Source organism: Coregonus clupeaformis, chromosome 27 (assembly GCF_020615455.1).
Source record: "Coregonus clupeaformis isolate EN_2021a chromosome 27, ASM2061545v1, whole genome shotgun sequence".
NCBI classification, from domain to species: Eukaryota; Metazoa; Chordata; class Actinopteri; order Salmoniformes; family Salmonidae; genus Coregonus; species Coregonus clupeaformis.
The window spans coordinates 13029772-13046908 of record NC_059218.1 but is presented as its reverse complement, the minus strand read 5'-3'; the positions used below and the strand labels follow the sequence as shown (position 1 = coordinate 13046908).

Here is a 17137-nt window from a genome sequence, read left to right as displayed (position 1 = left end):
CCATTTTAACCGCACACTTGTTTGTGTACATGGATTTTATAATGTTGTGTTTTTCCCCCAACACCGCTTTCCATAAATTTGTATAGCAGACCCTGATGCCAAATTGAGGCAAAAGCTTTTTTGAAATCAACAAAGCATGAGATGATTTTGCCTTTGTTTTGGTTTGTTTGTTTGTCAAATAGGGTGTACAGGGTGAATACATGGTCTGTCATACGGTCATTTGGTAAAAAGCCAATTTGACATTTGCTCAGTACATTGTTTTCACTGAAGAAATGTACGAGTCTGCTGTTAATGATAATGCAGAGGATTATCCCAAGGTTGTTGTTGAAGCATATCCCACGGTAGGTATTGGGGTCAAGTTTGTCTCAACTTTTGTGGATTGGGGTGATCCGTCCTTGGTTCCAAATATTGGAGAAGCTGAGGATGATGTTAAAAAGTTTAAGTATAGTCAATTGGAATTTGTGGTCTGTATATTTTATCATTTCATTTAGGATACCATCAACACCACAGGCCTTTTTGGGTTGGAGGGTTTGTATTTTGTCCTGTAGTTCATTCAATGTAATTGGAGAATGCAGTATGTTCTGGTAGTTTTTAATAGTTGATTCTAAGATTTTTATTTGATCATGTATAAGTTTTTGCTGTTTGTTCTTTGTTATAATGTCAAAAAGTTTGGTGAAGTGGTTTATCCATACATCTCCATTTTGGATAGTTAACTCTTTGTGTTGTTGTTTGTTTAGCGTGTTCCAATTTTCCTAGAAGTGGTTAGATTCTATGGATTCTTCAATTACTGTCATGTTCGTTGTGTAAAGGATTGGACCAAGGTGCAGCGTGGTGTGCGTACATGTTTAATGTTAATAATAAACACTCGACAAAATAACAAAGCAACTGAACGTGAAGTTCTAAAGGCTATACATCAAACAAGCCAAACACACAGAAACAAGATCCCACAACTAAAGGTAGGCAAAATGGCTACCTAAGTATGATCCCCAATCAGAGACAACGATCGACAGCTGCCTCTGATTGGGAACCACACCCGGCCAACATAGAAATACATAACATAGAATTCACATCCTGACTAAACCAACTAGAGAAAACCGGGCTCTCAAGGTCAGGGCGTGACAGTACCCCCCCCTCCAAAGGTGCGTACTCCGGCCACACCAACCTGACTCATTAGGGGAGGGTCCGGGTGGGCATCCAGCCTCGGTGGCTGCTCCGGCCTCTGGCGCAACGTAGGTATTAACCTCTTCTTTCCTGGAACCCCGTTGCACACCTGGTCGATGCTTCCCCTCTCAGTCCTCCCACGATGCACTAAGCTCTGTCTGGACCCTGGTGTGGGAGGCCCCGACCTTGGAGAGGGGCTGACGTCTGGGCCTGGACCGGCAATCCTCCCGCGATGCACCAAGCCCTGTCTGGACCCTGGTGTGGGAGGCCCCGACCTTGGAGAGGGGCTGACGTCTGGTTCTGGCTCTGCAGTCCTCCCGCGATGCACCAAGTCCTGTCTGGACCCTGGTGTGGGAGAGTAGACGACCGGACCCGGACTGGGCACCGGTGGAGCGGACTACTCTGGCACTGGAGTGGAGCCGCTGACTGGAGCTGAACTGGACCCCGGTGGAGCGGACTGCTCTGGCTCTGGACTAGAGCAGCTGACCGGGGCTGGACTAGGCACCGGTGGAGTGGACTACTCTGGCATTGGACTGGAGCAGCTAACCGGAGCTGGACTTGGCACCGGTGGAGTGGACTGCTCTGGCATTGGACTGGAGCAGCTGACCGGGGCTGGACTAGGCACCGGTGGAGCAGACTGCTCTGGCACTGGAGTGGAGCAGCTGACCGGAGCTGGACTAGGCACCGGTGGAGCGGACTGCTCTGGCACTGGAGTGGAGCAGCTGACCGGAGCTGGACTGTGCACCAGTGGAGAGGACTGCTCTGACCCTGGACTGGACCGTACCGGGCTGGGGACACGCACCACTAGTCTGGTGCGAGGAGCAGGCACGGGCCGCACCGGGCTGGGAACACGCATCACTGGTTTGGTGCGAGGAGCAGGCATGGCCGCACCGGGCTGTGAACACGCACCACTGGTCTGTGAAGGCGCCCTGGCGGCACAGTGCGCAACGCCGGCGTATAGCCTGGTGCCTGCACGGTCACACGCTCCTCAAAGCGAGTGCGGGGAGTTGGCTCTGCTCTGCAACCTGGCTTCGCCAGCCTCTGCTCTAAGTACTGAGCTCTCTGCTGCTGAAGGGTTAACTCCTCTCTCAGCTCCTCCTGTTGCCTGGCCAACTCCTCTCTCAGTGCATCCACTGACTCCTTCTCCCTGTGAGCCTCCTGTAGCGCCTCCCTCTGAAGGGAGAACTCCTGCTCCCTCTGAGCTAACAGCCCCCGCAATGTGGTGGTCTCCTCTCTCAGACTGCTGAGCTGCAGGTCTTGGAGAGCCTCTACTATAGCGGCCTCCTCCTCCTCCACAGTCAGCCTTTTCACAGTCTCCTGCTGCTTCGTCGACCACCCCGTGTGCCCCCCCCCCCAAATTGTTTTTCTTGGGGTTGCCTCTTGGGCCTCCTTCGTCGTTGTGCACTTCGCCGTCGCCATTGATCCTCTCCTGCCTGGGCTTCTTCCTTTGCCCAGGATCTTTTACCGGCTAATATCTCCTCCCATGTCCAAAATGTCTTCCCCACCTGTGTCCAGGGTGTCTGCTCCTCCTGGCCACGCTGCTTGGTCCGTTGGTGGTGGGATCTTCTGTCACGTTCGTTGTGTAAAGGATTGGACCAAGGTGCAGCGTGGTACGCGTACATGTTTAATGTTAATAATAAACACTCAACAAAATAACAAAGCAACTGAACGTGACGTTCTAAACGCTATACATCAAACAAGCCTAAACAGAAACAAGATCCCACAACTAAGGTAGGCAAAATGGCTACCTAAGTATGATCCCCAATCAGAGACAACGATCGGCAGCTGCCTCTGATTGGGAACCACACCCGGCCAACATAGAAATACATAACATAGAATTCACACCCTGACCAAACCAACTAGAGAAAACAGGGCTCTGAATGTCAGGGCGTGACAATTACATTGAGCTGATTTCTGACATGCTGTTCCTTCTTTTTCCGTAGTGTATTTCTCTATTGCTTTAGTGATTCACCATAGTGAAGGCGTAGGCTCAGGTTTTCTGGGTCTCTATGTTTTTGGGTGGATAGGTTTCTCAATTTCTTTCTTAGGTTTTTGCATTCTTCATCAAACCATTTGTCATTCTTGTTGATTTTCTTAGGTTTTCTGCTTGACATTTTTTTATTTGATAGGGAAGCTGAGAGGTCAAATATACTATTTAGGTTGTTTACTGCCAAGTTTACACCTTCACTATTACAGTGAAACATTTTGTCCAGGAAGTTGTCTAGAAGGGTTTTAATTAGTTATTGCCTAATAGTTATTTGTTAGGTTTTTACACTACTTTCCTTCTATAGCATTTCTTAATATTATGCAGTTCCTTTGGCTTTGATGCCTCATGATTGAGTATTGCTCTGTTCAAGTAGACTGTGATTTTGCTGTGAATGCTGACTGTGAACGCTCTGAGAGACTCTGGGTTGAGGTCAGTGATAAGGTAATCTACAGTACTACTGCCAAGGGATGAGCTGTAGGTGTACCTACCGTAAGAGTCCCCTCGAAGCCTACCATTGACTGTACAGACCCAGCGTGTGACAGAGCTGCAGGAGTTGTGACCTGTTTTTGTTGGTTGTTTTGTCATAGTTGTGTCTAGGGGGGCATATTTGGGAGGGAATGCTATCACCTCCAGGTAGGTGTTTGTCCCCCTGTGTGCTAAGAGTGTCAGGTTCTTGTCCAGTTCTGGCATTTAGGTCGCCACAGACTAGTACATGTCCCTGGGCCTGGAAATGGTTTATCTCCCCCGCTAGGATGGAGAAACTGTCATCGTTAAAGTACAGGGATTATATTGGGGGGCTATAGGTAGCACACATGAGGATATTTTTCTCTGTTGAGATCATTTTCTTATTAATTTCTAGCCAGATGTCAAATGTTCTTGTTTTGACTAATTTAATAGATTGGGTTAGGTCTGCTCTATACCAAATTAGCATACCCCCTGAGTGTCTTCCCTGTTTCACACCTGGTAGTTTGGTGGATGGGACTAGCAGCTCTCTGTAACCTATAGGGCAACCAGTGGGTCCTTCTCCTCTATACCATGTTTCTTGTAGAATGACAATGTTTGAATTTCCAATTTATTTGATGAAGTTTGGGTTCCTTCTCTTTAGGCCAAAGGCAGATGACCTCACACCTTGTATATTCCAGGATGAGATAGTAAAAGCTTTGTGTTCCATAGTGTCTAGTGGTGTTTTCGTGTGGTTTTGGCTCGGACCATTACAGTAGGTTTGAGCAGAGTATGTTGAGCATCTTATACATACTGTACCTCTTAGGTCCCTCTCTCTAACTCCCTCCCTCCTCTCCCTCTTTCCATTCTCTCTAACTACCTCCCTCTTTCCCCCCCTCTTCTCCCTCTTCCCCCCCTCTTCTCCCTCTTCCCCCCCTCCTCTCCCTCTTTCCCCCCTCTAACTCCCACCCTCCCTCTTTCCCCCTTCTAACTCCCTCCCTCCTCTCCCTCTTTCCCCCCTCTCTAACTCTCTCCCTCCCCTCTCTCTCTGTTCAGTGTCAAATGGTAACACAGCATCTCTCTCTCTCTCTCTCTTTCTGTGTTTAGTGTCTAATGGTAACACAGTAGCTCTCTCTCTCTCTGTGTGTGTGTGTTCAGTGTCTAGTGCAAGGATAGGCAACCCTGGTCCTGGAGTGCCGCAGGTACTTCATGTTTTTGATTTAACCGACCTGGAAGACCAGGTGTGTTGAATTTAGGGAATCACCGAAATGATCAATTAACTACGTTTCTCAGTGTGCTGTCTAGTTGGGACAGAATCCTGCAATATTTTTTGGTATGCAGACCTGAGAGCGTAAAATGCCCTGGTCTGCATTTTAGCAATATGAATCTGTTCTATTTTTACTTCCTAGAGCCAAAACCGCACATCACCTCACAACCTGCCACTCTCTACTACTCCACATACATTATGTACAGCTACAGCACAGCATCCAACATCGCCACACATGGTGGGAACCAATCGCATGGCCTACAGAGATATCACTATGCAAACTAGTGTACCAACGACCAATGAGGAGGCCCCTTCCTCCTCTACACCAGCATTTCCAACTCCGGTCCTTGAGTACCCCCAACAATACATATTTTTGTTGTGGCCCCGGCCAAGCACACCTGATTCTACTTGTCAAGTAGAATTATTATTATTATTTATTTTTTGGGGGGTGTGGGGTGGGGTAAGGGGGGGGTAGAAGGATTACTTTATCCTATCCCAGGTATTCCTTAAAGAGGTGGGGTTTCAAGTGTCTCCGGAAGGTGGTGAGTGACTCCGCTGTCCTGGCGTCGTGAGGGAGCTTGTTCCACCATTGGGGTGCCAGAGCAGCGAACAGTTTTGACTGGGCTGAGCGGGAACTGTGCTTCCGCAGAGGTAGGGGGGCCAGCAGGCCAGAGGTGGATGAACGCAATGCCCTCATTTGGGTGTAGGGACTGATCAGAGCCTGAAGGTACGGAGGTGCCGTTCCCCTCACAGCTCCGTAGGCAAGCACCATGGTCTTGTAGCAGATGCGAGCTTCAACTGGAAGCCAGTGGAGTGTGCGGAGGAGCGGGGTGACGTGAGAGAACTTGGGAAGGTTGAACACCAGACGGGCTGCGGCATTCTGGATGAGTTGTAGGGGTTTAATGGCACAGGCAGGGAGCCCAGCCAACAGCGAGTTGCAGTAATCCAGACGGGAGATGACAAGTGCCTGGATTAGGACCTGTGCCGCTTCCTGTGTAAGGCAGGGTCGTACTCTCTGAATGTTGTAGAGCATGAACCTACAGGATCGGGTCACCGCCTTGATGTTAGCGGAGAACGACAGGGTGTTGTCCAGGGTCACGCCAAGGCTCTTCACACTCTGGGAGGAGGACACAACGGAGTTGTCAACCGTGATGGTGAGATCATGGAATGGGCAGTCCTTCCCCGGGAGGAAGAGCAGCTCCGTCTTGCCGAGGTTCAGCTTGAGGTGGTGATCCGTCATCCACACTGATATGTCTGCCAGACATGCAGAGATGCGATTCGCCACCTGGTTATCAGAAGGGGGAAAGGAGAAGATTAGTTGTGTGTCGTCTGCGTAGCAATGATAGGAGAGGCCATGTGAGGATATGACAGAGCCAAGTGACTTGGTGTATAGCGAGAATAGGAGAGGGCCTAGAACTGAGCCCTGGGGGACACCAGTGGTGAGAGCACGTGGTGCTGAGACAGATTCTCGCCACGCCACTTGGTAGGAGCGACCGGTCAGGTAGGACACAATCCAAGAGTGAGCCGCGCTGGAGATGCCCAACTCGGAGAGGGTGGAGAGGAGGATCTGATGGTTCACAGTATCAAAGGCAGCAGACAGGTCTAGAAGGACAAGAGCAGAGGAGAGAGAGTTAGCTTTAGCAGTGCGGAGAGCCTTGAAACCTGACTGTTTTGGATCAAGAAGGTCATTCTGAGAGAGATAGCAAGAGAGTTGGCTAAAGACGGCACGCTCAAGAGTTTTGGAGAGAAAAGAAAGAAGGGATACTGGTCTGTAGTTGTTGACATCGGAGGGATCGAGTGTTGGTTTTTTGAGAAGGGGTGCAACTCTTGCTCTCTTGAATCACTCCCTTGCGCCGGTGTGTATGTAAATCTGCTGTATGTTTGCCCAGGTTTCATGTATGTGTGTGTCTTAGCCTATTTCTGATGGAATATCTATTGACAACTCAGAACTCACTAGGGGAGAGTGGGGTAAATTGTGCCAAAGGGGTAAATTGAGACGCTCTTGTTTCTAGGAAACCATACACAAAATTAATAATTTGGAAGAGGTCATTATTTCATGGAGTATGTAAAGGAAGAAACCACATCGAAAAAGTGTTAAGCAATTTAGGTCCAAAAAACAGATTTTCACCAAGTCTAATGAATGTGTTAGAGGTTTCATTATGCTTTTATCTAAACCAAAGTAGATAATTTAAAGATTGTTCTAAACCTAGCATGAAAGTGCGTCCTTCGAGCCGTGAGGAATAATATAGTCAAAATATTTGCCTTGGGTTAAGTTCAGCCAATGGCCATGGGGTAAGTTGAGCCAATGGCAAGTTGAGCAAATTGAAGTGCTTTATTCCCAGGCGTAAAAGAGTTCAAGTACAAAGTGTTTGTTAGGTGTTAAAATATGCTTAAAATGATTAAAAGACAAAAAAGTGATTGTGATTGTGTTTAATTGTGTTTGGGAAATAAAGAAAGACATAGTTTTGAAAAGGTAGTGGCAATATTTCATTCAGTACATACATTTGTAGGCAGCTTAACTTACCCTGTCCCGTGGCTCAATTTACCCCATACCCGGGATATGTTGTGCCAATATACAGTGGGGAAAAAAAGTATTTAGTCAGCCACCAATTGTGCAAGTTCTCCCACTTAAAAAGATGAGAGAGGCCTGTAATTTTCATCATAGGTACACGTCAACTATGACAGACAAAATGAGAAAAAAAAATCCAGAAAATCACATTGTAGGATTTTTAATGAATTTATTGGCATATGATGGTGGAAAATAAGTATTTGGTCAATAACAAAAGTTTCTCAATACTTTGTTATATACCCTTTGTTGGCAATGACACAGGTCAAACGTTTTCTGTAAGTCTTCACAAGGTTTTCACACACTGTTGCTGGTATTTTGGCCCATTCCTCCATGCAGATCTCCTCTAGAGCAGTGATGTTTTGGGGCTGTCGCTGGGCAACACAGACTTTCAACTCCCTCCAAAGATTTTCTATGGGGTTGAGATCTGGAGACTGGCTAGGCCACTCCAGGACCTTGAAATGCTTCTTACGAAGCCACTCCTTCGTTTCCCGGGCGGTGTGTTTGGGATCATTGTCATGCTGAAAGACCCAGCCACGTTTCATCTTCAATGCCCTTGCTGATGGAAGGAGGGTTTCACTCAAAATCTCACAATACATGGCCCCATTCATTCTTTCCTTTACACGGATCAGTCGTCCTGGTCCCTTTGCAGAAAAACAGCCCCAAAGCATGATGTTTCCAACCCCATGCTTCACAGTAGGTATGGTGTTCTTTGGATGCAACTCAGCATTCTTTGTCCTCCAAACATGACGAGTTGAGCTTTTACCAAAAAGTTATATTTTGGTTTCATCTGACCATATGACATTCTCCCAATCCTCTTCTGGATCATCCAAATGCACTTCAGACGGGCCTGGACATGTACTGGCTTAAGCAGGGGGACACGTCTCGCACTGCAGGATTTGAGTCCCTGGCGGCGTAGTGTGTTACTGATGGTTGGCTTTGTTACTTTGGTCCCAGCTCTCTGCAGGTCATTCACTAGGTCCCCCCGTGTGGTTCTGGGATTTTTGCTCACCGTTCTTGTGATCATTTTGACCCCACGGGGTGAGATCTTGCGTGGAGCCCCAGATCGAGGGAGATTATCAGTGGTCTTGTATGTCTTCCATTTCCTAATAATTGCTCCCACAGTTGATTTATTCAAACCAAGCTGCTTACCTATTGCAGATTCAGTCTTCCCAGCCTGGTGCAGGTCTACAATTTTGTTTTTGGTGTCCTTTGACAGCTCTTTGGTCTTGGCCATTGTGAAGTTTGGAGTGTGACTGTTTGAGGTTGTGGACAGGTGTCTTTTATACTGATAACAAGTTCAAACAGGTGCCATTAATACAGGTAGCGAGTGGAGGACAGAGGAGCCTCTTAAAGAAGAAGTTACAGGTCTGTGAGAGCCAGAAATCTTGCTTGTTTGTAGGTGACCAAATACTTATTTTCCACCATAATTTGCAAATAAATTCATAAAAAATCCTACAATGGGATTTTCTGGATTTTTTTTTCTCAATTTGTCTGTCATAGTTGACGTGTACCTATGATGAAAATTACAGGCCTCTCTCATCTTTTTAAGTGGGAGAACTTGCACAATTGGTGGCTGACTAAATACTTTTTTCCCCCACTGTACTACTATGTTTTCAAAACTGTAATATTGACATGAATTCTCATTATTTCCAGGGATACACAACATCCTGAAATATGCAGTGCATTTGAAAAGTATTCAAACCTCTTTACTTTTCCACATTTTGTTACGTTACAGCCTTATTATAAATTGATTTAAATTGTTTTTTTCTCCTCATCAATCTACACACAATACCTCATAATTACAAAGCAAAAACAGTTTTTTAGACATGTTTGCAAATGTAAAAAAAATAAAAAACATTTATATTTGGGGAGTTTCTCCCATTCTTCTCTGCAGATCCTCTCTAGCTCTGTCAGGTTGGATGGGGAGCATCGCTGCACAGCTATCTTCAGGTCACTCCAGAGATGTTCGATCTGGTTCAATTCCGGGCTCTGGCTGGGCCAATCAAGGACATTCAGAGACTTGTCCCGAAGCCACTACTGCATTGTCTTGGCTGTGTGCTTAGGGTTGTTGTCCTGTTGGAAGGTGAACCTTCGCCCCAGTCTGAGAGCTCTGGAGCAGGTTTTCATCAAGGATCTCTGTGTACTTTGCTCCGTTCATCTTTCCCTCGATCCTGACTAGTGTCGTAGTCCCTGCCGCTGAAAATCATCCCCAAAGCATGCTGCCACCACCGTGCTTCACCGTAGGGATGGTGCCAGGTTTTCTCCAGACGTGAAGCTTGGCATTCAGGCCAAAGAGTTCAATCTTGGTTTCATCAGACCAGAGAATCTTGTTTCTCATGGTCTGTGAGTCCTTTAGGTGCCTTTTGGCAAACTCCAAGCGGACTGTCGTGCCTTTTACTGAGGAGTGGCGTCCGTCTGGCCACTGTACCATGAAGGCCTGATTGGTGGAGTGCTGCAGAGATGGTTGCCTTCTGGAAGGTTCTCCCATCTCCACAGAGGAATTCTGGAGCTCTGTTAGAGTGACCAGCGGGTCAAGGGGTCTGAATACTTTCCAAATGCACTGTATGTAGATATCTTTGTCAGAAAGAATACTATATTTCCGTTGACGGAGTGATGCTGAATGCAAAAAAAAACACTCAACTTACCCCACTCTCCCCTACCTTAGGTAGGTGTTGAGAGTTTCAGGTAGACCGTCCATCCTCATGTTATTGTCTGTTCTGCTCTCACAGCTCCACAACAACTTCCAAATGCATTGAATTGAATATATTAACTTTATTTCCAACATACAGTAAAATACATCATATAACCATTGAAATATTAAAAAATATACACTACCGGTCAAAAGTTTTAGAACACCTACTCATTCAAGGGTTTTTCTTTATTTTTACTATTTTCTACATTGTAGAATATTAGTGAAGACATCAAAACTATGAGATAACACATATTGAATCATGTAGTAACCAAAAAGGTGTTAAACAAATCAAAATATATTTTATATTTGAGATTCTTCAAATAGCCACCCTTTGCCTTGATGACAGCTTTGGACACTCTTGGCTTTCTCTCAACCAGCTTCACCTGGAATGCTTTTCCAACAGTCTGAAGGAGTTCCCACATATGCTGAGCACTTGTTGGCTGCTTTTCCTTCACTCTGCGGTCTGACTCATACCAAACCATCTCAATTGGGTTGAGGTCGGGGGATTGTGGATTGTGGAGGCCAGGTCATCTGATGCAGCACTCCATCACTCTCCTTCTTGGTATAATAGCCCTTACACAGCCTGGAGTTGTGTTGGGTCATTGTCCTGTTGAAAAACAAATGATAGTCCCACTAAGCCCAAACCAGATGGGATGGCGTATCGCTGCAGAATGCTGTGGTAGCCATGCTGGTTAAGTGTGCCTTGAATTCTCAATAAATCACAGTGTCACCAGCAAAGCACCCCCACACCATAACACCTCCTCCATGCTTTACGGTGGGAAATACATATGCAGAGATCATCCGTTCACCCACACCGCGTTTCACAAAGACACGGCGGTTGGAACCAAAAATCTCAAATTTGTACTCCAGACCAAAGGACAAATTTCCACCGGTCTAATGTCCATTGCTCGTGTTTCTTGGCCCAAGAAAGTCTCTTCTTCTTTTTGGTGTCCTTTGGTAGTGGTTTCTTTGCAGCAATTCGACCATGAAGGCCTCATTCACACAGTCTCCTCTGAACAGTTGATTTTGAGATGTGTCTGTTACTTGAACTCTGTGAAGCATTTATTTGGGCTGCAATTTCTGAGGTTGGTAACTCTAATGAACTTATCCTCTGCAGCAGAGGTAACTCTTTTAAAAAAAAATTTATTTCACCTTTATTTAACCAGGTAAGCCAGTTGAGAACAGGTTCTGGGTCTTCCATTCCTGTGGCGGTCCTCATGAGAGCCAGTTCCATCATAGCGCTTGATGGTTTTTGAGACTGCACTAGAAGAAACGTTAAAAGTTCTTGAAATGTTCCATATTGACTGACCTTCATGTCTTAAAGTAATGATGGACTGTCATTTCTCTTTGCTTATTTGAGCTGTTCTTGCCATAATATGGACTTGTCTTTTACCAAATAGGTCTATCGTCTGTATACCCCCCCTACCTTGTCACAACACAACTGATTGGCTCAAATGCATTAAGAAGGAAAGAAATTCCACAAATGTACTTTTAAGAAGGCACACCTGTTAATTGAAATGCATTCCAGGTGACTACCTCATGAAGCCTGTTAAGAGAATGCCAAGAGTGTGCAAAGCTGTCATCAAGGCAAAGGGTGGCTATTTGAAGAATCTGAAATATAAAACATATTTTGATTTGTTTAACTATTTTTTGGTTACTACATGATTCCATATGTGTTATTTCATTGTTTTGATGAGTAGGTGTTCTAAAACTTTTGACCGGCAGTGTACGTGTAAAACAATGATTGAATCATTGAAAAACTACAAAGACAAAGTGTGTTACATATTAGTTGATGTTAGGTGTTTATGTACAATGTTAGCTTATGAGATAAAAACTACATTATTTGTAATATTAGAAAAGTGATGATTGGCTGACGTTCTTATAGAAAAAAAACTAAAGAGCACTAGAGGTCACAATTTCACTGTCGATAAATGGGGCGGCGCACAATTGGCTCAGAGTCGTCCAGGGTAGGGGAGGGAATGACCGGCAGGGATGTAGCTCAGTTGGTGGAGCATGGCGTTTGCAACGCCAGGGTTGTGGGTTCGATTCCCATGGGGGGCCAGTATAAAAAATTATGTATGCACTCACTAACTGTGAGTCGCTCTGGATAAGAGCGTCTGCTAAATGACTAAAATGTAAATGTAAATAAATACGTCAAATAAAAATTACATCTGCAATGTTAGACAATGAAAAGTAATGATTCACTTTCTAATAGGAAATACAAAAATAAAATCTCCTATTCACTGATTTGAAGCAGATAATTCAGTCAGAGTACAAACAGACAGACATATTCAAAAATGACTTGTCCCTGGCTTCATATTACCCAAGACGGTACAGAAAGTAGAAGAAATAAAAACAAATGAGAACTGCTTGTAGAACTATTAACAATTCTACTGTAATGTATAAATATTATACTTAGCACTTGGAACTGTAGCCATAAGATAAAGAATTCAATATTAATGTACTTTTTTTATATAAAATAAAAAATACAAAATTTTGGTCATTTAGCAGACGCTCTTATCCAGAGCAACTTACAGGAGCAATTAGGGTTAAGTGACTTGCTCAAGGGCACATCGACAGATTTTTCACCTAGTCGGCTCGGGGATTAGAACCAGCGACCTTACGGTTACTGGCACAACGCTCTTAACCACTAAGCTACCTGCCGCCCCTAATATAACACTGAGCATTTACATCTGTGGCTAAAATGTTGCGAAGCAAGGTCTTCTTGAGCCTGTCACTAGCCTACAGAGTAATCAGTTCTAACTGGGCCTTCCCTGAAAGAGTTGAAGAAAAACTCTACCCAAAAAGGATATTTTGGTATTTGTTTCAATAGTCTATTGTTGATATAGTCCAACATTTTTTTGCATATCAGCAAAGTTTAAGATAACTAAAAAAAATACAGAAATACTGCCGGTATCAACAATGGACTAATGAAACAAATACCAAAAGATCGCTTTTGCGTGGAGTTGTCCTTTTGAGAGAGAGTTCGGCTTCTGAGGTAAAATACAATACTGCAGAAGATAACACACAGCACCATCTGCTGGTCATGCACCCTCACTACAACCAAACCACTTTCAATAAACATTGGCGGTGGTATAAGGAAGGAGATAAATACAATTTGATTTGAACTGTCACATGCGCCGAATACAACTGGTAGACCTTACAGTTAAATACTTACAAGCCCTTAACCAACAATGCAGTTTTAAGAAAAAAAAGTGTTAAGTAAAAAATAGATAACTAAAAAATAACATAACAAATTATTAAAGAGCAGCAGTAAAATAACAGTAGCGAGGCTATATACAGGGGGTACCGGTACAGAGTCAATGTGCAGGGCCACAGGTTAGTCAAGGTAATATGCCCATGTAGGTAGAGTTAAAGTGGCTATGCATAGATAATAAACAGAGAGTAGCAGCTGCGTAAAAGAGGGCCTTCCTCTGACACCGCTTGGTATAGAGGTCCTGGATGGCAGGAAGCTTGGCCCCAGTGATGTACTGGGCCGTACACACTACCCTCTGTCGTGCCTTGCGGTCGGAGGCCAAGTAGTTGCCATACTAGGCAGTGATGCAACCAATCAGGATGCTCTCGATGGTGCAGCTGTAGAACTTTGAGGATCTGAGGACCCATGCCAAATCTTTTCAGTCTCTTGAGGGGGAATAGGGAGTACAGGAGGGACAGAGCACGCACCCCTGATGGGCCCCCGTGTTGAGGATCAGTGTGGAAGATGTGTTGTTACCTCTTCATTAGTTACCATACAAAGTAACGCTGTTTGAGTTTGAGAAAAGCACAGCTCTATCAATTCAACATTCAACTGATATCAGTCGGTCTATGGTCCTCTGTAGCTCAGCTGGTAGAGCACGGTGCTTGTAGCGCCAAGGTAGTGGGTTTGATCCCCGGGACCACCCGTACACAAAAATGTATGCACGCATGACTGTAATTCGCTTTGGATAAAAGCGTCTGCTAAATGGCATATTATTATTATTATATTATTATCTTCTCAGATTCACCCTGCACTCTCTCGCTCTGGTTGTACGTGGTACATACACTGTGGGGACAGATTGTGTGTGTTTAGTTGTTGACCATGAAGGTGGTGAGCTTTCCGACGTCCTGTTTCTGACACAGCTCTATGGGCTGGCTTGGCTCCAGTGAGGTGCTGATGAACCAGCCCGGGTACATGGCCGACTCAAAGGTGGTCAGGGAGATGCCAGTGATTCTCTTGTAGAAGAGGAAGCGAACTGTGTCTTCCTGAGCGCTGATGGTTGTTAACTGGTCCTCACAGCACTGAGTGAGAGAGAGCGAGAGAGAGAGTGTGTGGGAGGATGGAGAAAAGGATTAGGATGATGCGGTGAGGTAAGTGTGTGTGGGTTTGAGTGAGAAATGTGAGTGAGTGAGTGAGTAAGAGAGAGACCGACCTCCAACTGTAGGACAGGGGTTTCGCTGCCTGTCTGCTTGGAGCAGGACAGGTTCCAGTTGTTAATCCCCAAGACAACTGGTAGGGCCTTATTGATGGTGGTGCAGATATTACTATACCTGGAGAGGTTGAACCTCGCTGAGAATGAGAGAGAGAGTTAAAAGGTCATTTTTAACGCTCATCTATGACCATTTGCCGATTTTGGTAAAGGCTACCAAAAACAAGGCTTACGGAATGCTTGCAATGTGCTTGCGGTGTAGTTTTGACAGTTAGCCTACCTCTCCGGTTGTTGCCTCCCTTCATTGTGACGGCCTGCAGCTTCATGGTTTTGGGACAGTACATCAGGCTCTTCTGGTGACCGTCACACAGGGTATACTGCTTGGGGCTGCCCATCCGCTCGAAGGTCCCCGTAGCCTTTTTGGTCACTGCTCCCACTGGCTTCTGGTTCGGGACCATCACACACTCTACACAGAGGAGGAGGGAAGGGGCAGTGGAGGGGAAAACAGAAGGGTGGAGAAAGGCGGGAGACAGGACAAGGACCGTCAATCAAATGAATTGTTTAGTGAACTGGGCCTAAAATAACTGAAAAGCAGTAGAGTATAATCAAAGAGTATAGAGTCCAGGGTCAGGGGTCAATTTCATTCATATTATGAGGAAAATGTGGAAATGGAACTTCAGTTTAGTTCCCGACTTGACTAAATTGAAATGGAACGGCACGGCAGCCTATGCACCTTCCACCAGGTTGTCCATGATGATGCTGCAAAACTGTTCGTCGGTGCACTCCATGCCCAGGGGAGTTTGTGTGGAGTCGGACTTCTGGAAGGGGTTTTTCATCCTGTGCAGCGCAATCACCAGGTGAGCCACCTCTCTCATGCCTACCCCACGCTGATGGATAACCTCCAGGTCGAGGCTCAGGCCTGTGTGCAGCCCACAGCTCTCCATCTGTGGTCCACTCTATACACATACAAGTAATCAGAATGAGAGTCCATGAAGTAAAAATAAAAATTAATAAAAATTTCTGTCAAGAAAAAAAAATCACTACAAATGATTTCTATTGAACATGCCATCACTATTAAGGCAATTTAATAACACAAAGAGTACCTTATTGGTCGTCTTTATGTAAGAGCATACTCAACCTACGTTTGTGATGCTCTGTCTAAAGTCTACAACTAGTGTATCCTAATCCTTGTGACGCTAGCCATACTTTTTTATACAAGGTAAACAAAATGTCTTACCTTCGCATCAGGCAGGCGGTATTCGGTATCAAACTCCATACTCTCCGAATATGAGCTGCAGAGGAAAAAAAAAAAGGTGTTAGCCTAAAATCTCATCTTCCTCTTCAAGCTCAGATAAACAAGCACTTTTTATATTGAGGTGGGTCTAACAATTTCTAAAAAAGTTTAAAATAACTGGATAGAAAAGGTTCGTGCAAACTGCGTATATGTCAGCAAATTGGAAATAGGCAATCTGCTGTTAAAACAATAACAAAGGCAAGACCCCGCCACTGTTTAGGTAAATAGCTGAGGGATGCGGCTGGATAAATGTAACCAACCTCAAATTCATAGACAGAGCTATGGATGCAAGGACTGCCCATCCACGATATCAAAATTATAGTTTGAACCACGTTGAGGCTATACACTTTGTTTACAATTACATTGTTTACAAACAATGGAGTAAAACATGCCTATATTTTGGGTTCTGAAGGGGTTAGACAGTTGAACGAAGCTCACGATTCAGTTATATTATAATAATAATATGCCATTTAGCAGACGCTTTTATCCAAAGCGACTTACAGTCATGCGTGCATACATTTTTGTGTATGGGTGGTCCCGGGGATCGAACCCACTACCTTGGCGTTACAAGCGCCGTGCTCTACCAGCTGAGCTACAGAGGACCATGTTCTGCAAGAATCAATGGCTATATATCATTAATTTAAAAGTCCAAACATGTAGCAATAGCATATTTCCACTTTCAGGTTATTATTTATTTGTGTCATCTTCAATTAGGATATTTTACTGTAGGCTATATATTTACAAAACACATACTGTAAGAACGGCAATTGATTCAGTATTCCTCAGAAAACAATTCAGAGACAGCCTACCTCGGCAGCGCATCAGCCAAATCGAAGTCCATGATTCTGAGACAAAATGAGAACAAAAATCACTGTCATTTGAGATGACCATACAATACTTTAAATCAATTTTCTATATTTAAAAAATGCATTTAAAAAAGTTAACTACGTTTTTCTAAATAGCCCACCTTTACAGAGAGTTGTCTGTCGGATTTTAAGTGTGAAACTGGCGTCACATGTGCTAAGGCGCACGATTTATATAGGCGGTGGACGAGAGCGTCAAATGGACTGCAAGCGACTGCGAAGTGACTGATCTATAAAAAACCTTGCAAGATAAATAATGACTCATTCTAATTTGTAGATCAGTCAGTGAGTCACAATTTCACCCATGATACAGTGCGGGGTTGATCCTCTCGGACACGGCCATAGACTACCCGTGTCTAGAACCTGGGAAACTCCCGCACTTGCGCTTAACGTGGTCGAAAAAGTCAACGCACTTTCAGAGTTTCATCCAAGCCGCCAGGGTCCGGGTCTAGAAGCA

At 44.9% G+C, this 17137-nt stretch overlaps 1 protein-coding gene across 1 annotated transcript; it reads right to left on the bottom strand.

The window, feature by feature from the left end:
• Window positions 1–14041: 14041 nt before the first annotated feature.
• On the bottom strand, window positions 14042–16896 carry LOC121541111 (interleukin-1 beta). The gene is made up of 7 exons (XM_041850091.1): window positions 16785–16896; window positions 16627–16662; window positions 15761–15815; window positions 15257–15479; window positions 14804–14989; window positions 14527–14663; window positions 14042–14395 (listed from the first exon to the last, which is right to left on the bottom strand). The coding sequence occupies exons 2-7, from the start codon at window positions 16656–16658 to the stop codon at window positions 14183–14185; spliced, it is 846 nt and encodes a 281-aa protein (XP_041706025.1). The 5' UTR covers window positions 16659–16662; window positions 16785–16896; the 3' UTR covers window positions 14042–14182.
• Between the last annotated feature and the right edge of the window lie 241 nt (window positions 16897–17137).

Coding starts and splice junctions, on each gene's coding strand:
- LOC121541111 (XM_041850091.1), bottom strand. CDS start 16,658: ATGGACTTCGATTTGGCTGATGCGCTGCCGAG. Junction 15,480..15,760: donor ACCGCCTGCCTGATGCGAAG/GTAAGACATTTT, acceptor GTATGTGTATAG/AGTGGACCACAGATGGAGAG. Junction 14,664..14,803: donor GGGAGGCAACAACCGGAGAG/GTAGGCTAACTG, acceptor TCTCATTCTCAG/CGAGGTTCAACCTCTCCAGG.